Genomic DNA, 22959 nt, shown 5'->3' with positions numbered 1-22959 from the left:
CCTGGGAGGCGGGAAGGCTTTATGGAGAAGAGTCCTGGCATGGGCGGCCCCACCTGCATCCCAGGGTGTTTTTACAGAAGAGAAGTATTGCCAAGTTTCTCATCAGAGCTTCCTGCTAGGTCCATTCATTCTCCATGGTATTCAGTCATGTCTTTTAACAAGCTGATTTTTAAATAATTGAGTTTTTAAATTATTTTTATGTATTTATTTTTTTGAGACAGAGCCCTGCTCAGCCCAGGCTGGAGTGCAGAGGCGTGATCTCGGCTCACTGCAACCTCCGCCTCCTGGTTTCAAGTGATTCCCCAGCCTCAGCCTCCCGAGTAGCTGGAATTACAGGCACGCGCCACCACGCCCAGTTAACTTTTGTATTTTTATTAGAGACAGGGTTTCACCATGTTTGTCAAGCTGGTCTCAAACTCCTGACCTCAAGTGATCCGCCTGCCTTGGCCTCCCAAAGTGCTGGGAGTACAGGTGTGAGCCACAGCATCTGGCCACTGAGTTTTTATTTTAAATGTATTTTCTTTGTGGGAAACTTGGAAAATACAGAAAAAATATTTAAAAATTAAAACTAATTCATATTCCTACCTACATTAAGCATTTTGGTTCATTTGAGATCATTCTGTATATAGTTTTGTAATTTTTTTAACAATATTTACTTGGTAAACATTCAGTGGATATATGTGATTTATCATTAGGATCTATCATTACCAGATTATGTAGTTGTAGCCATTGTTGGATGTCTTGGAGGTTTTCTGATTTTGTAGACAACTCTTGAGATGAATATCTTTATGCATCAATTTTTAGTTCCTGAAGGTGGAATTACTGAGCCAATTTTCCTGTGCAAAGTTCATATCAATTTCTTTAACACACCTTTACCTACACTGGGCATTATTTCTTTGGTTGCCATTTTGATAAGCAAAAATGGTACTTTTCCTTACTTCTGAGGCATAATCAGATTGGCATTTAATCAAACTATTACATATATGTGGTAAAATTCATTTTTTTAAATTTAACTTTTTTGTTGTTGTTGAGAGGGAGTCTTGCTCTGCTGCCCAGGCTGGAGTACAGTGGTGCGATCTCAGCTCACTGCAACCTCTGCCTCCTGGTTTCAAGCAATTCTCCTGCCTCAGCCTCCTGAGTAGCTGGGATTACAGGCACCTTCCACCATGCTTGGCTAATTTTTGTATTTTTAGTAGAGACAGAGTTTCACCATGTTGGCCACGTTGGTGGTATGGTGGCGAGCATAGCTGCTTTCCAATTTACTTTCTTTTATTTATTTATTTTTTTGAGACGGAGTCTCACTCTCCTACCCTGGCGAGATCTGCATGGGGTCCATGGACTGGATGCAGTGTTCACTCCCTGACTTGGGGGAATATCTAAATTTTGAAGAGAGGGAGACTGGGGGAGACAACGTACACATAATTTCAGTAAAATGTACCTTTTCTCCGTGAAATTATTTTAAAATAAAATTTTAAATGTTAAAAGGACTAGGTGCAGTGACTCACACCTGCAATCCCAGCACTTTGGGAGGCCGAGGTGGCCAGATCACTTGAGGTCAGTTCGAGACCAGCCTGGCCAACATGGTGAAATCCCATCTGTACTAAAAATATAAAAATTGGCCAAGTGCAGTGGCACGTGCCTGTGATCCCAGCTACTCAAGAGGGAGGCTGAGACAGGAGAATTGCCTGAACCCGGGAGGAGGAGGTTGCAGTGATTCGAGATTGCACCACTGCACTCCAGCCTGGGCGACAGAGCCAGACTCCATCTCAAAAAATAAGAAAAACTTACTACTCTGTTTTTGAACTATAATTTTTTACTGTAATATTTTTAACACTTAATGCTTACTTGAGTGTATTACCAAAGTTACCCCAGGCCACCCCTTCTTCAATGGAGTACCCAGAATGAGTTGTTTTTGTTTGGTTTTTTTGTTTTTTGTTTTTTTTTTGAGACAGAGTCTTGCTCTGTCGCCCAGGCTGGAGTGCAGTGGCGCAATCTCGGCTCACTGCAAGCTCCGCCTCCCGGATTCACGCCATTCTCCTGCCTCAGCCTCCCGAGTAGCTGTGACTACAGGCGCCTGCCACCATGCCCGGCTAATTTTTTTTTGTATTTTTAGTAGAGGTGGGGTTTCACCGTGTTAGCCAGGATGGTCTCAATCATCTCCTGACCTCATGATCCGCCCGCCTTGGCCCCCCAAAGTGCTGGGATTACAGGCGTGAGCCACCGCACCCAGCCCAGAATGAGTTTCTATAAATAGACAGACACAAAAGATCACACTGGTCGGCTTCCAGTGTCGCCGCCACCAAGTACACTCCTTGCGAAAGCACATCAAGTCAGGGCCGCAGGCTCAGCTTCTCTAAGAACCTTCAGTCTGGGGGAGGGTTGTGATGTGAGTCACAGGTCCATGAATTCTTTTTTTTGTTGTTTTTAAAGACGTAAAGACACTTTTTCTTTCACTGCTTTTCTCCTCAGAATGTTGCATTTCCTTCCACCCTTAGCGTTTTCCATAACCTTCTGATCACAGAAGTTATTCCGGCAGTACAATCAATCATAGGCTGGCTTTATAGTCAAACCTTTATAATCTTCATCTTCCACTTCTAAAATTAAAAAAAAAAACCAACTAGCCCAACCCTCAACCAGGCTGGAACGCATGTCCTCCTCAGTGCTCAGTTATGGTGAGAGATGAGGATGCCCTGGGAAGTGTCCGGCTGTCTCCTCTCAGCTCCTTGGGGTCATTTCTTTGGGTAGCAATGTCAGGTCTGGACGGGGCACAAGTCCCTATATCCAGGTACCCAACATGCCTCTCAGAGGCAGCAGTGCTTCCCAGAGGGGCTGGCCCTGGTTCCCCCGCGACGAGCTTCCATCCCCTTACTCACATCTTCCCTTATTTTAGTTACTGCTCAACAGGACCAAACACTTCATTAGTAGCTGTTTATTGATCAATGGTTTTGATATAAAGTTATTTCAGATCTTCAGATTTTTGCCCAGATGGAATCACAAGCATTACAAAGTTTTTTCTTAAAAATAAAAAAAAAGGATAGGGGCAAGTTGGGAGGGGACCAACCTAGCAGTAGTGGCATCTGAGAATAAATTAACAAAAAAAATTTAGTATTACCATTTATTGATGACAAACACTAAGTTTTACTTACATTCCATGGGGAGAAAAATTCCAGCGTAAACAATGAATGGAAGCGGTACTTAACTCGCAGGGCTACCAGGCTTTCCATACGGACCACACGCAGAGCCTCCGTGCACACACTTCTGTGTACAGTAACACAACATCAAAAGCAACACAGCTGTATAGAGAAACGTAGGTCATTCTTTTCAGCCCTAATGGAGATGTAATTAACAGTATCGAGCACTCTGGAAAATCAGTCTGCAGGTTTATATGGACTACATGGAGATCATATCCTGTAGTGTAGTGAAAGCTAAGTCCTCAAGAGCCATATGTATAGATACACAATGTTTTTTAATAATCTTTAAAACAGAGATCAAAGTTCATTTGTCCTGTTTGCATTAACAAAAATAAAAATGAAATACAAATGGAACCAAATGATCATCTAGTTAAAATTCCTAAATTGTCCAATTTATACAACTGTGGGAGACTTACTCAAGGTTTTTGAAAGTCCAGGACTGTTTCAGCTGAACCAGAGGGCACACAATTTGCATCAATTTGCATCACTGAAACTGTCCTGGGTTAGTCAATGAAATAAAAATGTCTAACCACATACACATGGATATGATCTTTGTCGGTTAGATTATTGATAAAGTCAGTCTCAGACAAGTTTCCAAACTGTGCTATATAACTAGATACAATTGAGAAATTCTCAAATGAAAATTTTATATAGTGTCATATCAATCAAAAGAAAATAATGAAACTAAGAATACATATCACTGTTGGAAGAGAAAGTGGTGATGGTGTGGGTACTGCAGGAGGTGGTGGGGCCATAGCACGCTAGAAAAGTTGGGTCACGCTGAGTAGGAAGCATCTGATTTTCTCTGGTGCTTTTAGCTCTGGGGCCGGTCAAAGGCCTCTCTCTGGCATGGCTGTCCAGGGTTTGTCCCAATGTGTCTGAGTGAGCCAGCTTGAGAAGGGGTCGTGCCGTTTCTTCTTTCACACAGGGGATAAAAAAGACCAAACGCGGAGGTGCCCAGGGTGTGGATCTGCTGGTGTCCCGGGAGAACCAGCTGGCTGGGCAGCCCTTCTTCCCCACAGGCAGCTGCTATTGTGTAGGGACCGCCAGGTCACCGAATGGCCATCACAACAAACCCCAGCACAGTCCAGCCCGGCCACAGCCGCCTCCTCGTGTTTCTGTTGTCTTCCCTGCTGCTGCCCACATCCTTTACCCACCGTGTCTCTCGGCCCACTGGAGGTATCAGAAATTCCAAATTTTCAAAGCAGTTTCAGTATTTTCAGTATATATGTTGGGATTTTATAATGGTTCATGGCCAGAAAAGGTTCAGCACCTCCCACACCTTTAAGGAAGAAAAATGAAAATGACACTAGTTTTGAAATGTAAGAGAATTAAAGTACTGTTAAAAATGAAAAGAAATTGGCAAACATCAGGAAGTACAATACTAAAACCCCAGTTTATGATAACAAAAGTTTTCCCAGGATGTGCCAGTAAATAAAATAAGCAAGGAGGGTGTGTGTACTTATCTCTGCGGGGGGAAAGGAAGAAAATGAGGGAAGAAATATATGTCTATATTTGTATAAAGAAACATACAGGAAAGATACAGGAGAAAGTAGTAAAAATGTGATCTATGGGGGAGGTGGTGGGGAGAATAGGAGGGATGGGATGGGGGCTGTCCGAGGGGAAGATTGTACCTTGTAAAATAATGCAGAGTTCTGACCATGTGAAGGTATGACCAACTCAAAAAGGTTTTTTTGTTGGGACAGAGTCTCGCTCTGTCGCCCAGGCTGGAGTGCAGTGGCGCTATGTTGGCTCACTGCAACCTCCGCCTCTCAGGTTTTAAGCAGTTCTCTGCCTCGGCCTCCCAAGTAGCTGGGATTACAGGTGCCTGCCACCACACCTGGCTAATTTTTGTATTTTTAGTAGAGACAGGGTTTCACCATCTTGGCCAGGCTGGTCTTGAACTCCTGACACCTCATGATCCACCCGCCTCGGCCTCCCAAAGTGCTGGGATTACAGGTGTGAGCCACTGTGCCCAGCCTCAAAATGTCTTTTAAAAGTAGAGCTCTCTGCCCAGAGAATTTGGAAAACTTTCAGGCAAAAGGGCCAGAAAGTAACTCAGGCAAATATTTCCCCGCTGAGTCAGCAGATAGTGTGAACTCAACACAAACGAGGGGCAGCCTCCCCATCATCAGTGCCTTCCCCTTCATCAGTGCACTCACACAGACATTGGTCCGTTTCCTGTTCTTGGCATCTCTGTACTTTGTTGGTCCAACTCAGACAGCAACTTTAAGATGTTCAATGCAGCCTAGTGGGGATGGAAAGAAAGGTAAAGCCACAGCCACCGCTTGGGACCACAGCATAATACACTGGTCAGGCAGGCAAGAGAGTTCCTGCTGCCCAGCAAACAGGTAGCAATTTCTTCAACTCTGGTACTACTAAATAAAACTTTGAATTTTTAATTTAAAATACAAATTTAAAAATATTCAGTTACCTCATTGAATCATAACCTCTGAAAATGTTATATTTTTCCTTCTAGTATTTTTAACCTTGTGGTAACCAGACTGTATAAATGTTATATCCTGCCTTTTTTTTTTTTTTTTTTTTTTTTGAGACGGAGTCTCACTCTGTTGCCCAGGCTGGAGTGCAGTGGCGCGATCTTGGCTCAATGCACGCTCTGCTTCCCGGGTTCACGCCATTCTCCTGCCTCAGCATCCCAAGTAGCTGGGACTACAGGCGCCCACCAGCACGCCTGGCTAATTTTTTGTATTTTTAGTAGAGACGGGGTTTCACTGTGTTAGCCAGGACGGTCTCGATCTCCTGACCTCGTGATCCGCCCGCCTCTGCCTCCCAAAGTGCTGGGATTACAGGCGTGAGCCACCACGCCCGGCCCCTATATCCTGCTTTCTAACAAAAATCTATCATGTATTTTTCTTTCTATAGAGACAGGGTCTCACTAAGTTGCCAGGCTGGTCTCAAACTCTAGGCTCAAGCGATCCTCCCACCTTGGCCTCCCAAAGTGCTGGGATTACAGGTGTGAGCCTCCACACCCAGCCTATCATGTATTTTTCTTCTTATTACGTTATCTTCGGAGACTTTGTTTTGTTTTGAAATGGAGTCTCACCCAGCTGCCCAGGCTGGAGTGCAGTAGTGCAATCTTGGCTCACTGCAACCTCCACCTCCCGGGTTCAAGCAATTCTCCTGCCTTGGCCTCCCAAGTAGCTGGGATTACAGGCACCCACCACCATACCTGGCTAATTTTTTGTATTTTTAGTAGAGACAGGGTTTCACAACGTTGGCCAGGCTGGTCTTGAACAACTGAGCTCAGGTGATCCGCCCGCGCCTTAGCCTCCCGCAGTGCTGGGATTACAGCATGAGCCACCACACCCCACCCAGAGACATTAATTTCATGCATGCATGATGTCCCATCAAGCGAATACACCACAGTTTAGATTTGTTGATCTGATCAATTCCTTTTCTCAGTTTTCTTATAACAATAATTTCATCTGAACAGAAGACCAAAGCAAGTGGTTTCTACAGCTGCCAGAACGTGGACCTGCAGTTCCTTGTTCTGGTGAGAGATGAAGTGAGTGCAGTCTCTGGGTGAGCTGCAGGATCCGAGTTGCCCCTCCAGGCCAGCAGGGAAAAGGAAGGGAAAGGCGGGCTAAAACTGATGAGTTCTGATCAAGAGTGAGAAATCGATCCAATCAGCTACGACAAAAAGTCTTCAAAAATATGAACACTATCAAACGATTCATTGCTCTCAAGGTCTATGGGACAATCTTTCTCCCATCTTCCTCAGGCTAGTAACAAGCTGAACCAAGGCAGGCTCCACATAAACACACAACACCCCAATCCCTCACCCAAGGTGTGACGTACCATATCATGGCAGGACTCCACATCCTTGCCGATACCATGGCTGATCAGAGGTGGCTGAGAGGAGCAATTGATAAGAGATACAAATTCGTTCTTGTTGTTTTTGGGGAAGTCTTTGTATTCAACCTAAGGGGGAAAAGAGAGCTGAGGCAAGGGTAGGGAACAGCAAGTATGAATGGGCTGGAGGGCTGCAGCTCCGGGCCCCACAAGCAAGATCACCAGCTCTTCTCTCCAACTCAGCCCGACTGTGGCCATACTAACACCTGCCCTGTCAGCCCAGCACCTTCCAGGAACCTAGGTGTCTGCTCAGAAGCCCAAGACTGGGAGAAGCCATATCCTTTCCTACCAGACAAAGTGTCAGCACTTTGGATTTCTTTGAAATCCAAATTTACAACCACTGCTAGTGGTTAGCAGCTTTTAGGGTTGGCTTGCATTTTGAAATCTTATTACTAAAGGATAAAGATATTTCTCTTACCACATATGCTTACAATACTTCTATACCTCCTACCCTTCCACCACTGCTCCCCAGCCCATCCCTGGACAGAATTTAAGAAAAAAGTACAAAGTTCATTTTTTCAGAGAAGCCAAAAGATGACTGTCCTGAGGCACAGCCATCGCAGCTCAGGCCAGACAGTTACCTGGAATCCCTGGACTCTGGAAAGATAGTCCAGTTGCTCAGAGGGTCTCGTGAGAGGTCCATGGGGTACGTGGCCTGAAGAGATGTTATTCTTTAAAATGGTCTCGGCTGTGGGCGAGGTGCCCCCATACAACAACTCTCGGGCTATCATGGCAGTTACCGTGGCCTTGGCAGGATTTGGAGCTGCCCTGGTAAAATCTTTGGTGTGATGTCCTTGACTAACTCCTACAGCCTGGGCGACCTCGGGCACCATGGGAAGAATTCCAGCAGGCAGCTGCTGATGACTTAGATAGGGCATCCTGAACTCGTCCTCTTTATTACCTGGGAGGGACACACACGGTAAACACGAATCCACATCCACAGCCTGGAAAAACGTGGTAACACTATCAAACCCCACGCTGGCCCTCCCCTTGGCACACATGGCAGCGCAGGGAATCAGGGAATGATAAAGACAATTTGCATGCGGGACCTCACTGGCTGGCCTGCTGTTATTCAGGACCCATGCAAATCCCAGAATCACGTTCAGAGGAAGACGATATTAAGATCACACTTACTAGTCCCATTTTCATCCCCAGAGCCAGGTTCAAAAAAGGTTACTTTTCTTCCATCCCCTGGTTTCTTTATGGGTGTCTTAAAAAAGAAGAAAAAAAAGGCCATGAGCATAAATCAGATCACTGAAAAATTAGCTCCTGCTGTCTAAATCTACACAAAGTCCAGTCAGCAATAACTGTGGCAATCGGCAGAAAAACCCTGCCCCACCTGACCACTGGCACCCTGACAGACACCTGGGCAGAGCCTGCCTGCCTCCTAATGCACCCTCCTGCCCACACCCCTGCCCACAAAGAGCATCTAACAAAGTGCACTAACCTGTGAATGCTGAGCTGCACTCTGCACCCACAGGAAGACGGGAAGCATTTAATCAGAAAGAGCAGAGATGCTAGACGGTAGAGCCCACCAAGGTGGGGAAAGAAGCTTTCAGACTGAAGCTAAACAAATAAATCAAGAATATTTCCTGGAGCTGATATCCAATTAAAAAATAGGGTGACATTCCAAAATTAACACCGTTATGGGGAAAATGTTATTACCTAAGAATTTTGTCAAACACATCACCTTTCTAAGAAGTAACAAAGGACACTCTGAATGTCCTACAAAATTCTGAAATGAAAAACCCTAAAGCCAAGTCTAAGATCTATACTGGTGGTATCTGGGGTCCCAGTCAGTTATTAACTGGCCACGACTGATGCTGTTTCTGTCAATATGACTGGCAGACATGAATGAATCAGGCCTGATTTCAAGTTTGTCTCACCAGGACCATTCAGTGATGGGAAAGAAGATGATCAGCCATGGCTTTTGCTGAGGTCCTGCTTACCACTTCTGGCAGACACGAATTTTTCTTTTTACTTTCCTTTTTTGTTGTTGTTGAGACAGGGTCTGTCACCCAGGCTGAGGGCAGTGGCGTGATCACAGCTCACTGCAGCCTTGACCTTCCAAGGCTCAATCCTCCCATCACAGCCTTGTAGCTCGGACTACAGGTACAAGCCACCATACCTGGCTGATTTTTTAATTTTTTGTAGAGACAGGGTTTCATCATGTTGCTCAGACTGGTCTTAACTCCTGGATTCAAGGCCTTAGCCTCCCAAAGTGCTGGGATTACAAGTGTGAGCCACCACACCTGGCCATGAATTTTTCAGTAGGGGATTATTTTCATCTGATGTTTAACTCACATAGGAAAAAAGAAATTCCAAACCTAAACTTTGGATTTGGCCTGTCTCTACTGTCACATTGTCTTATTTTGCCAGAAAAATCAAAGCCTGTTCCACAATTAACGAAAGCCTAACAGTTATAAACCTTTAACACAGGCTTCATTTCTAGAGTGCAAATCACACTTAGTAATTTCAATCCTAATTACCCTTCATCCTCTCATCCTACAAATGGAGAAGAGCAAGCTGCCCTCCACAAAGCGTCCCCAGACCACAAAGATACTGACACAATCACGATCTAACCCAGAGCCTCCTGGGGCCAGTGGACATGCGAGGCCCCTCTGAGCACATTATGGTCCAAATGGATGAGACACTGCTCAGCAGGACTCCTTGAACTGTCAGGAGGATACAGCCTTGCCTTAAAGCCTGCCCCTGGAGGTGCCCCAGTTCCCTAGGGTGAGGCGAGAGACCATCTTGCAATCAGAGAGTCCACAGCACTCACCTTCTCCTCTGACTTGAGTGCGGGTTTGGTGGGCTGCGCCTGTGGGACTTTGAAACCAAGGATCTCCAGCATGTTCTCGGCTGCATTGCGCTTGGCCACCTTCTTGTTGGTGCCCGTTCCTTCTGCAGTGTGGTTTCCAACCTTCACCTGCACAAAGAAGTCAAAACATAGACCAGTGCTTAAACTTTCAGAATAACAACCAGCAAGAATTGGTGTGTCAGCAAAATAACCCAACTATGGTCAGAAGCAAGATAACAGCGGTGCCCCGAACCTGGCCTCCTCGTCTGTGAGAGCTAATTATTAAATAGTCAGGAGTTTGGGAAGCTGGCTGTTAAACACAGCCAGTATTAAACGTTTAATTATGTAAGCTGATAATTATTTTAACAGAGGTAATTTTTGACTGCATTTTATAATCATGTGTGTTCTGAAGGTCCGTCCAGCTACTGCATTTGTACAATGGAAACAGTCTGTGATGGTAAACTACTGCACATCTCTTCCCAGCATTGCCATTGGAAGTATCACTTTGAGAGCTTGAAATCAGCCATGGTGGGACTATTTATACTACAGAAATATACAAACGCTACGTATCAAAGATCATAAGTTGTTTATTGTCTAACTCTAAGCCTACAATGATGAAAATGTTAATAAAGCAGGTTAATCTTAAAAGCATGAGAAGTCTGCAGCCATTACATTGTAAATAGCACAAAAAACTGAAATATCTTCCCGTCTTTGAAAATTATACAATTTAGCAGAGAAGCCACTCATATCATTTACAAATGAGTGAGGTTACATGTCTTCATTGCTTCACTTTTTCTTTTTTGGGGGAGACAGGGTCTCACTTCGTCACCCAGGATGGAGTGCAGTGGCATGATCTCAGCTCACTGCAACCTCTACTTCCCAGGTTCAAGCGACTCAAGCGACTCTCCTGCCTCAGCCACCCGAGTAGCTGGGATTACAGGCGTGTGCCACCATGCCTGGCTAACTTTTGTATTTTTAGCAGAAACGAGGTTTCACCATGTTGATCAGGCTGGTCTCGAACCCCTGACCTCAAGTGATCCACCATGCTGGGATTACAGGCATAAGCCATCAAGCCCGGCCTGTTTTACTTTCATCTTACCTATTAACATAAATAAAAAATATCAACCAGCTGGGCGTGGTGGCTCACGCCTGTAATCCCAGCACATTGGGAGGCTGAGGTAGGTGGATCACCTGAGGTCAGGAGTTCGAGACCAGCCTGGCCAACATGGTGAAACCCCATCTCTACTAAAAATACAAAAATCAGCCAGGCGTGATGGCGGGTGCCCGTGAATCCCAGCTACTCGGGAGGCTGAGGCAGGAGAATCACTTGAACCTGGGAGGCAGAGGTTGCAGTGAGCAGAGATCACGCCACTGCCCTCCAGCCTGGACAACAGAGCAAGTTGACTCCATTCCCCTCTACCCAAAAAAAAATGTATCTCAACCAGTATTCATGCTAGAACCAAAATCTCAAATCTACAGTATGGATTTGTCAATGACATGAGCAACACCTTTGCTGAACTGGATAGTAATAAACCATTATGTGTTGTCTGATTTTATAACACTATCGGTGACTGTCACACTGAAATATGTATGAAATTTACAATAAAGTGTATATTATTTATAAATTGTACTATACATCCTGTCAGTAAAATTTATAAAACACATGTCAGTATAATTTATAACACAGATATATATGTCAGTATAATTTATAACACACATCCTTTGTGTCAGAAAATTTATAACACACATGTATATAACACCCAGGTATATATATATATAACATACATATTCAGCTCATTCCACCAAACCACCCTCCCCGAAGAAGAGCTGGTTGTTAAACATGTTCCAGCACATCACTACTTACAACCCCCTTCCCAAGTTGATTGTAGTAACAGGCACCTGGCTGCTAAAACCAAAAGTCCAGGTCACAAGACTCAGAGAGTCAAAGAAACCATTCCCTGGCCTGGGACTAAATTCCAACCTGGCCATCTACCAGCCATTTCATCTTGGGCAAATTACTGATCCTCTCAGCAAACTGCAGTTTTCTTTTGTGGAACGAAAGGATCATTCTTTTCCTACCTTCTGACTGCATAGGTAAAACATACAAGGTCAACTTTCTAAGTTATAAATTGCTATACAAGAGATAAGGATTCTGTCTTACATCAGAAAGCACTTAAATTCAAATCACAATTAAGTTAAGCTGCCTATGTGAAATGACCACTTAGCTTTGAACTTAATCAGCTAAGTACAGAGAAATGTTCCATACTAATCTGAAGTGTCACCCAATCTAAGGAAGAGGCAACCCTAGATTCCAGACTCCATAAGAATTAGGAGGAAGAGGAACAGATCTCTTGATACTACTTACAAAATTTACCTTTGGTAAAGAGCAATGTCATAAACCTTCAAGGAGATGTAATGAAGAAAAACTTCGCCCAGCACCCACCACCCCAGGACTCTTTCTTCCAAATTTCGGTGCGACACACCCACATTCCCACCAGTGCACCCAGCAGTAGTGCTGGTGTGCACACATTACATTCATTTTTTTAAGCATTAAGATAAACAACTTAATCTTTGATATGTAGCCTTTACAGATTTCTGTGGTTATGTTTAAGCTGTCAAATTATTGCAAGCCACAAGGTCTTAATAAGCATCACAGTTGGCTGGGTGCGGTGGCTCACGCCTGCAATCCCAGCACTTTGGAAGGCTGAGGTGGGAGGATCACAAGGTCAGGAGATCAAGACCACCCTGGCCAACATGGCGAAACTCCATCTCTGCTAAAAATACAAAAAATTAGCTGGGCATGGTGGCACGCGCCTGTAATCCCAGCTACTCGGGAGGCTGAGGCAGGAGAATCGCTTGAATCAGGGAGTCGGAGGTTGCAGTGAGCTGAGACAGCACCACTGCACTCCAGCCTGGGCGACAAAGTGAGACTCCATCTCAAAAATAAATAAATAAATAAGGATCACAGTTGCTGGCAGAACACAGCCCACAGGATCTGGCCTCCTCAGGAAGGTGTCCAGGCCTTGAACCGCCATCAGCCCCCAAGGCTGGATGTGGTCAGAGGAAGGGGCGCCCATCATCCACGCTGACCCACCTGCATCACAAACTCCCTGCGGCGCGGGAGGCCTCGCTCTGTGAGGAGCGTGTACTCTGGCTCCTTCTCCTTTTTTGCCTGCTGGATCTGGGCCAGTCTGCTAATCGGATTGATCCCCTGGCCATATTCTGGGCTTGTCTGTGGCTGAGGAACAAACAAGGCAGAAACTCTGTAATGTTATTCACTGCATGAACTGGGTCAACTCAGAGATCAGGATATGAGAGGAGATAAGAGATTTTGGGTTGACCTAATGGCTCAGAATTCGATTTTTTTAAATTTAACATTTTAAAAATGAAAAGATGCTTTGATTTTATACGATTGTTCTAGGTGATTTTAAGGTCTTAGCAAACCAACATCAACATTTCACTGTAACGAAGCATCACTATGACTGTGACGGCTGCTTTTTAATGTATTTCAACATATGACAGTAAATGGGCAGAAAAAACATAAAACACTATTCCTACAACTCCCCAGAAGTCTAAGCTATGATGGGTTCCCAATTTTCTTGAAAAGAACTCAAAATCCAGAAACCACTTTTTAAAAAAAGCTCAAGCTGATGCCACATGGCAAGAAGAACCTCAGAATCCCAGTTACTTCCTTGTGGCCACCTTTTGTGCCAAGGAACCCTCACTCACTCTGCTGATCAGAAGTGACTTCCAGGCTATATTAGGCAAAAAAGGGAAACAAAAGGTATACATAGTATGCTTTTATGTAAGAAAAATTTGGATCTTGATACAGCATGAAACTACATATACTGAAAATCACGAAGTCCCCCATGGAATTATGTCCCCTTTCTGGGGTTGGGAATGGGGTCAATATAATGCTTTGATAGATCCATTAGTGTGGCTCAAAAATCCAAAAGAAAAGGCACACAGCAAAATGTCTCACTCCCACCCTCCCACTATGGGCCTCCTGCCTGATACGAATCTCCTCCACCTTCAGAACAGCAACATGCTCACTGAGACACAGGCACTGTTATTTCACCACGCACCCCACAGACCGGCATGGCGTTCCTGCCCAATACCCCACTGTGATCGCCAGGGCTGTGATGAGCGCCCTCCTGCACAGATGTGTGTGCCCGTCTGTGGGTGCCTCTACTGAACTGACACAATGTCCTTATCTTACCTAACAGGTGGCTCTTGCAGCACCTCTAAGGGGTCTGGCAGGCCTGGGGTGTGGCACGTTGGTCTCATCCCTGTTCACCTCGGGGACAGCAACCAGCCTTCTAAACCCCCCACCCATCTACAGGTAATGAAAACACCTTCTGTGTTGAGAAAAGTTCTCACCTTGACTACAGGTTTTGTTTTCTTTTTGATTCTAGGCTTTACTCGTTCAACTGCAGGCAGGGGCGGTAACTTCTTCAGCTCCTCAAGAACAGCTATGGCGGCATTTTTCTTTGAAATCTTCTTGCTTTTCCCTTCACCTTCCCCCACAAACTCCCCAACCGAAACCTTGGTCACAAAGTTCTTCATGTGGGGTGGGCCACTCTCCCGGGCCACCTGTTTCAGAGGGAAAGACTGAGTGAAAGCGGACAGACACTTATTAAAAGGTGCAAGGCACACTGGCTGGCACACTTCACACAGACACAGGGAAGGGGAATCAAGGACAAGGCCTACTAAATGAAAGGAAGCTGGGATCATTTCAAATGCTTTCTCGCCTTTCTTCTTACTTCTCAAATTGGTTTATGCTCTTGAGTCTGGTGAGTCCCAAACAGTCAGGCATGAAATAGGGAGACCTTTTTACTCCCATGCCCCCAGCTCACAGGCTGTCCTGAGTTTAGTGTGGCCCACTGCAACTGGCAAAAAGGAAGCTAGCCCAGCAAAGTACAGAAATAAATGCAGCACAAATGCTCAAGTTTAGTATCTGCTCTGAGCTTCCAGCCAGGACTAGGCCTACTAAATACTGGCTGCTATGTGGCCACAAAAGAGAACAAGACAAATCTCTAAGCACTGATAAAGAGGGATTCCCTGCACACATTAAGTAAAAAAAAAAAAAAAAAAATCAAACTACAAAAGAGTGCATATGGTATGGTAGCTTTAGTTTAAGAAAAAAAGGGATTTTATACAAATATCTACACATATATAAACAGACGCACATTTATAAGCTCCTTTTTGGAAAAAAAAAAAAAAAAAAAAAAAAACAGAGGAAGGATAAAGAAATCAATGGGCTGGACGTGGTGGCTCACAGCTGTAATCCCAGCACTTTGGGAGACCGAAGCGGGTGGATCACTTGAGGTCAGGAGTTCAAGACCAGCCTGGCCAACATGGTGAAACTCCATCTCTACTAAAAATACAAAAATTAGCTAGGGGTGGTGGTGCACACCTGTAATCCCAGCTACTTGGGAGGCTGAGACGCAAAAATCCCTTGAATCTAAGAGGCGGAGATTGCAGTGATTCAAGATCACAACACTGCACTCCAGCCTAAGCGATAGAGTAAGACCCTGTCTCAAAGGAAAAAAAAGCAAGCAATGGGCCGGGCACGGTGGCTCACGCCTGTAATCCCAGCACTTTGGGAGGCCGAGGTGGGTGGATCACGAGGTCAGGAGATCGAGACCATCCTGGCTAACATGGTGAAACCCCGTCTCTACTAAAAATACAAAAAAAATTAGCCGGGCGTGGTGGCAGGCGCCTGTAGTCCCAGCTACTCGGGAGGCTGAGGCAGGAGAATGGCGTGAACCTGGGAGGCGGAGCTTGCAGTGAGCTGAGATTGCACCACTGCACTCCAGCATGGGTGACAGAGCGGGACTCCATCTCAAAAAGCAAGCAATGAAATTAGTTACCTACAACAGGTGTGAGGGATTAGGGTAGGGAGACGGGATGAGATGGGAATGATAGTTTTGACTTCTGGAAGCATTTACTGTTTTACATATTAAAGAAATAAAACTAAGTCAACAAAGATGGGAAAAGAATCTAAAATTAAACATGAACAGAAACTTAGCTGCGTATTAAAGTGATTACAATCTCCAAATGGACCAAAGACCTACACAGAGGCGCTAACACGCACAACTCTCAGAAGCAAAAATGGGCGAATCTACATGACTTTGGGTTTGGCAATTGGTTTTTAAGGTATGAAACTAAAAGCACAATCAACAAGAGGGGAAAAAAAAAAAGTCATGCTTAATCAAACTTTAAAACTTTTGTGTATCATGGACATTATCGAGAAAGTGATTACAGTAACAGAGATAGAAAATCAGGCTGGGCAGGGTGGCTCATGCCTGTAATCCCAACGCTCTGGGAGGCCAGGGTGGGAGGATCACTTGAGCTCAGAAGTTCAAGACCAGCCTGGCCAATATAGCAAGACCTTGACTCTACAAAAATAAAAACAAAATTAGCCAGGTGTGGTAGTGTGCCCCTGTATGTAGTCCTAGCTACGTGGGAGGCTAAAGCAGGAGGATCACCTGAGCCCAGGAGATCAAGGCTACAGGGAGCTATGATCACACAACTGCACCCCAGCCTGGGCAACAGAGCAAAACCTTGTCTCAAAAAGTTTAAAAAAAAAAAAAAGAAAAAAAAAGAAAAGAAACTTAAAAATCTAACCAACATTAGCCAAGACACTCAAAAAGAAAAATCAAGTTAGAAGACTTACACTACCAGATTTTAAAACTTCCTATAAAGTCACAACAACTAGGATATGGTTTTGTGTCAGGATAAACAGATCAACAGAACAGCACGAAAAAGACCCGCACATATAAGGTCACTCGATTTTTGGCAAACACACCAAAACAAATTAAAAATCTCTCTTAAAAAAATAGTACCAGAGCAACTAACTAGGTATCTGCACGGAGCAGGGGGAAAAAGAAAAAAAGTCAAACCATGATCTCTAACTCATACCACAAACAAAAATTAATTGGACCGAGGATCACTTAAATGTGGTCTAAACTAAAACTACAAAGATTTTATAACAGGAGAAAGCCTCAAGACTGTAAGGTTGGCAAAGAGTTGAACGCAAAAGATATCCACCATAAAGAAAAAAGAAATTCCTCAAAATTAAAAACCACTGGCCGGGCGCGGTGGCTCACGCCTGTAATCCCAACACTTTGGGAGGCCAAGGTGCGCAGATCACGAGGTCAGGAGTTCAAGATCAGCCTGGCCAACATAGTGAAACCCCGTCTCTACTAAAAATACAAAAAAATTAGCTGGGCATGGTGGCAGGCACCTGTAATCCCAGCTACTTAGGAGGCTGAGACATGAGAATTGCTTGAACCCGGGAGACGGAGGTTGCAGTGAGCCGAGATGGCACCACTGCACTCCAGCCTGGGCAACAAGAGTGAAACGCCCATCTCAAAAATAAATAAATAAATAAGGCCGGGAGCAGTGGCTCACGCTTGTAATCCCAGCACTTTGGGAGGCCGAGGCGGGCGGATCACGAGGTCAGGAGATCGAGACCACGGTGAAACCCCGTCTCTACTAAAAATACAAAAAAATTAGCCGGGCGTGGTGGCAGGCGCCTGTAGTCCCAGCTACTCGGAGAGGCTGAGGCAGGAGAATGGCGTGAACCCGGGAGGCGGAGCTTGCAGTGAGCCGAGATTGCGCCACTGCACTCCAGCCTGGGCAACAGAGTGAGACTCCATCTCAAAAAATAAATAAATTAAATAAAATAAAATAAAATAAATAAATAAAATAAAAAATAAAATAAACTGCCCATCAAAAGACATTTAAAAAGTAAAAAAGGAGGCCGGGCACGGTGGCTCACGCCTGTAATACCAACACTTTGGGAGGCCGAGGCAGGTGGATCACCTGAGGTCAGGAGTTTGAGACCAGCCTGGCCAACATGGTGAAACCCCGTCTCTACTAAAAATACAAAAATTAGCTCAGTGTGGTGGCACGTGACTGTAATCCCAGCTACTTAAGAGGCTAACACAGGAGAATTGCTTGAACCCCGGAGGTGGAGGTTGCAGTGAGCTGTGATCACGCCATTGCATTCCAGCCCGGGTGACAGAGCAAGACTTTGTCTAAAAAAAAAAAAAAAAGTAAAAAAGGGGCCAGGCACATTGGCTCACTCCTGTAATCCCAGCACTTTGAGAAGGCCAAGGTGGGCAGATGGCTTGAGTCCAGGAGTTTGAGACCAGCCTGGGCAACATGGCAAAACCCCGTCTCTACAAAAAAAAAAAAAAAAAATACAAAAATTGGCCAGGCTCGGTGGCTCACGCCTGTAATCCCAGCACTTTGAGAGGCCGAGGCGGGCGAATCACCTGAGGCCAGGAGTTTGAGACCAGCCTGACCAACATGGAGAAACCCCATCTCTACTAAAAATAACAAAATTACCTGGGCGTGGTAGTGCATGCCCGTAATCCCAGCTACTTGGGAGACTGAGGCAAGAGAATCGCTTGAACCCAGGAGGCAGAGGTTGCGGTGAGCTGAGATCACACTATTGCACTCCAGCCTGGGCAACAAGAGCGAAACTGTCTCAGAGGAAAAAAAAAAAAAAATAGAAAAATTAGCCCAGCATGGTGGCGTGTGCCTGTAGCCCCAGCTACTTGGGAGGCTGAGACAGCAGGATCAATTGAGCTCAGGAGGTCGAGGTTGCAGTGAGGTGAGATCGTGCCACTGCACTACAGCCCGGGTACAAAGTGAGTTCTTTTCTCTAAAATCAAATAAAATAAACTTGTGATTTCAAAATATACATATTTCCTAGCTCTATCTCCTAACAGGGCCTAGGAGCCATGGCTTTCCAGCAGGAACAAGCATGCTAGCACCCTGTCCCGACTCTACACACCACTCCCAATTAGAAGGAACCAGAACTTCTTGGAGGAATGGCCAAGACCATTTCTATTAGAAATTTATGTTTCCATTGGGGCTAAAGCTAGAGCAGGGGAAGTTCAAAGTGAGGCTAAAACATTTTGTTGTATCAGAAAGCATGGAAGTTCTCAAAATGTGAAGAGGGGAGGTACAAAGGTTATTTAATAAAGGACTGTCTCGGCCAGGCGTGGTGGCTGAAGACTGTAATCCCAGCCTGGGCGACAAGAGCAAAACTCTGTCTCAAAAAATAAAACAAGAAAGGACTGTCTCTTCAACAAAGAGTGCAGGCACAATTAGACATCCAAATACAAAAAAAAAAAAAAGACAAAAACATCCGTTATGTCACAGTATATATGAAAACTAACTCGAAATGAATTATAAACCTAAATGTAAGAGCTAAAACTAAAATTTCTAAGGAAAATGACTTTAGGTTAGCCAAATGTATCTCAGCACACACAAACATTACTAACTATAAAAAATTTGACAAACTACACCTCACCAAAATTCAATACTTCTGCTCTTTTTGAAAGTCACTTAAAATCAAACGACAAGCCACAGACTTAAGAGAAAACATCTGCAAAATACTTACCTGAGAAAAAACTTGAATTCAGAATATATACAGAACCTCCAAAACTCAATAATAAAAAGACACTCAAAAAAACTGACAAGATATAAACCTATATTTCATCAAAGAAAATAGTAAAATAAAAACATGAAAAGAAGCTCAGTATTGCTAGTCTTCATGGAGATATATAAATTAAAACCACAACAAGATACTACTGACTACCTGCTAGAATGACTAAAAAAAAAAAAAAATTTTTTTTTTTTTTTTTTTTTTTTTTGAGACGGAGTCTCACTCTGTCACCCAGGGTAACGCAGTGGTACGATCTTGGCTCAATGCAACCTCTGCCTCCTGGGTTCAAGCGATTCTCCGCCCTCAGCCCCCCGAGTACCTGGGACTACAGGTGCACACAACCATGCCCACCTAATTTTTGTATTTTTAGTAGAGAAGGGGTTACGCCATGTTGGCCAGGCTGGAATAACGAAAATTTTAAAAGCTGACAATACCCAAGTGTTGGCAAGGATGTAGAGCAACTAAGACTCTCTCATATATTGCAGGTGAAATGCACAATGATACATCTGGTTTAGAAAAGTTTGGCAACTTTGGTTTTTTTTTGTTTGTTTTTTTTTGAGACAAAGTCTCACTCTGTCGCCCGGGCTGGAGTGCAGTAGCATGATCTCGGCTCACCGCAACCTCTGACTCCCAGGTTCAAGCGATTCTCATGCCTCAGTCTACTGAGTAGCTGGGATTACAGGCACATGCCACCATGCTTGGCTAATTTTTTGTATTTTTAGTAGAGACGAGGTTTCACCATGTTGGCCAGGCTGGTCTCGAACTCCTGACCTCAAGTGATCCGCCCACCTTGGCTTCCCAAAGTGTTGGGATTACAGGCGTGAGCCCATGAGCCCAGCCAACTTCTTATAAAGTTATTTATTTATCATGCAACTCAGCAAATCCACTCAAGTATTTATTCAAGAAAAATGAAAACATGTCTCCACAGATGTATATAAATGTTTACAGTAGATTTATTAATAATCACCAAAAACTCAAAACAACACAAATCTTCAACTGGTAAATAGATAAATACACTGTAGTGTGTACACACTATGTAACACTCTTGGTGATAAAAAGGAACAAACTACTGAAACACACAAGAGCATGAATAATGACTCCATGCTAAGTTAAAGAAGTCAGACAAAAGGCAATGTACTCTATTTTCCATTTATGTAATATTCTTAAAAAGGCAACACTCTAGGGACAGAATGAGATCAATGCTTGCCAAAGCCTAAGGATAGAGGGGAGAGACTGACTGCAAAGTGACACAGGGAACTTTACTGGGTGGGAGATGTTCTGTTTTGACTATGGTGCTGGTTACAGAACCATATACACTTATCAAAACACATCGAACTGTGCACTTACACAGGGTGACTTTCACTGTAAATTATACCTCAAGAAGCCTGACCACCCCTTCATCCAAAAAATAACTGATGGGGGCATGTTAAAGGGCACAAGGGCCAATTTAAAGGACAATTTGGACATCAAAATGGGTGACGATAACAATGGAGTAATACTTTGGGTAAAAAAAAAAAGCAGCAATGCATCTATACTGATATAATTACTATAAGAGGGGAGGAAGGAAACTTTTTCTTTACTGTAGAATGCCAGCTTGGAAATGCAAACAATGATCATTTTGACATCTACCACCGTGATAATCAATGCCAGCAAGAATCATCAAGATCCCTGGGGCCGGGTGTGGTGGCTCACACCTGTAATCCCAGCACTCTGGGAGGCCAAAGTGCACGCCTAATCCTAGCTACTTGGGAGGCTGAGGCAGGAGAATCGTTTGAACCCGGGAGGCAGAAGTTGCAGTGAGCTGAGATCACATCACTGCACCGCAGCCTGGGCAACAGAGCGAGACTCCGTTTCAAAAAAAAAAAAAAAAGATTGCTGGAACCACCGGGGAGACCTGTGAGGGCCCAGCCTTCAAACATCTCCTCAGAGGTTAGGAGTTAATTACAAAGTGACATGAAGTGATGCTCTGAGAAGGATCAATATCACTCCCATGGTGATCCTGCCAAAAAACACATAACCAGACCTAATCATAAGCAATCCATCAGAAATACCCAAATTGAGGGCCACTGTACAAAAATAACTGACCTTTAAACACGTCAATGTCATGAAACAGAGAAAGGCTGAGAATGTACTGCAGATACTAGAGATACTGCAGAGACTAAAGAGAAAGGTCAGCTAAATGCAAGGTGTGAGTCGGCATCAGACACTAGAGCGGAAGAAGCATTTCTATAAACGACATCGAGACAACTGGTGAAATGTGAATGTAGGATGTGTATTAGGTAACAGTACTATAGCAATGCTAAATTTCCTCTACTAATAGATTGTGGTTCTTTAAGAGAATGTCCTTGCTCTTAAGAGATACATGCTGAAATATTAGGAGTTAAAGGGTATGATATCTGCCACTTTCTGTCAAATAATCCAGCAAAGTAAAAAACAGAAAATAAAATAATACGTATATTTATGGAAAAAGAAAAAGCAGGCTGGGTGCAGTGGCTCACGCCTGTAATCCCAGCACTTTGGGAGGCCAAGGCAGGCAGATCACTTGAGGTCAGGAGTTCAAGACCAGCCTGGCCAACATGGTGAAATCCCATCTCTACTAAAAATACAAAAATTAGCTGAGTGTGGTGGCGTGCATCTGTAATCCCAGCTACTCAGGAGGCTGAGGCAGGAGAACTGTTTGAATCCGGGAGGCGGAGGTTGCAGTGAGCCGAGATCATGCCACTGTTCTCTAGCCTGGGCAACAGAGTGAGGCTCCGTCTCAAAAAAAAAAGAGAAAAGGAAGGAAGGAGCGAGCAAATATGGTAAAATGTTAACCACTGGTTAATCTAAGTGAAAGTTATATTCATTGTCCTATTCTTGTAACTTTTAGATAGATTTGAAATTTTTAAAGTAAAAAATTGAAAAACTGTCTAGGTAAGATAAGTGAGCCTCTGAAATGGATGTTTTTTTTTTGGTGTGGGGGAAGGAGGTAGCGGGGAATGGGGGTAGGAATTCAGCACAGTGGCCAGGAGCAGAGGTGTGGGAAGGACCTGGCCTGCTTAGGCACCTGCGGACTGATGTTAAAGAACTCCCATAGGTGCTGCCCACACCCAAGGGCAGATTATGAAACACTTCCTCCCGTAACAGTTCTTTCCCTGTCCTCAGGTTAGACTTTGGAGGGACAGGTCAGCCACCCTGATGGCTCACTTCAAATTCACAGCCCACCCTGGCCCTCTCCAACGGCTTGCATTGTCTGCCCACATCAAGATCCCTCCAATCTAAATCTGGAGGATCACCTGGATTACATGTGGTGGGGGCATGTCACAACTGCCTCCCGATGACCGTATCCAACAGCACCATCACATTTTCTAACTAAAACTGTATATTTTATCAGAAGTCAAACTGGCTGGGCACGGTGGCTCATGCCTGTAATCCCAGCACTTCAGGAGGTGAAGGTGAGTGGATCACCTGAGGTCAGGAGTTCAAGACCAGCCTGGCTAACATGGTGAAACCCTGTCTCTACTACCAGGAGGTGGAGGTTGCCGTAAGCCGAGATCGTGCCATTGTACTCCAGCCTGGGCAACAAGAGCAAAACTCCATCTCCAAAAAAATAAAAAATAAAAAAAATAATAATGTCAAGCTGTATATAT

The 22959-nt window shown here is 44.4% G+C and overlaps 1 protein-coding gene across 10 annotated transcripts in view; it reads right to left on the bottom strand.

Moving 5' to 3' along the window:
- Positions 1-2393: 2393 nt before the first annotated feature.
- STAU1 (staufen double-stranded RNA binding protein 1) overlaps positions 2394-22959 on the bottom strand; it is a 78533-nt gene continuing 57967 nt past the window's right edge. For 3 of the 10 annotated variants that reach the window (XM_030826405.1, XM_004090085.2, XM_030826402.1), the window contains 8 exons: positions 14245-14475; positions 12959-13102; positions 9847-9993; positions 8199-8274; positions 7646-7965; positions 7011-7133; positions 5354-5439; positions 2915-4473 (listed from right to left, as the gene is read on the bottom strand). In XM_030826405.1, coding sequence (XP_030682265.1) covers positions 4458-4473; positions 5354-5439; positions 7011-7133; positions 7646-7965; positions 8199-8274; positions 9847-9993; positions 12959-13102; positions 14245-14475 — 1143 coding nt within the window. In that variant the 3' untranslated portion in view covers positions 2915-4457. Of the gene's footprint in view, positions 4474-5353; positions 5440-7010; positions 7134-7645; positions 7966-8198; positions 8275-9846; positions 9994-12958; positions 13103-14244; positions 14476-22959 lie in introns of all 10 variants that reach the window. The other 7 variants (XM_003252913.3, XM_003252911.2, XM_030826403.1 and 4 more) reach the window with 3 other exon arrangements.

The sequence above is a fragment of the Nomascus leucogenys genome, chromosome 13 (assembly GCF_006542625.1).
Source record: "Nomascus leucogenys isolate Asia chromosome 13, Asia_NLE_v1, whole genome shotgun sequence".
Lineage (NCBI taxonomy): Eukaryota > Metazoa > Chordata > Mammalia > Primates > Hylobatidae > Nomascus > Nomascus leucogenys.
Note: the sequence above shows the minus strand (reverse complement) of the source record. Positions and strands in the feature narration are given on the sequence as shown.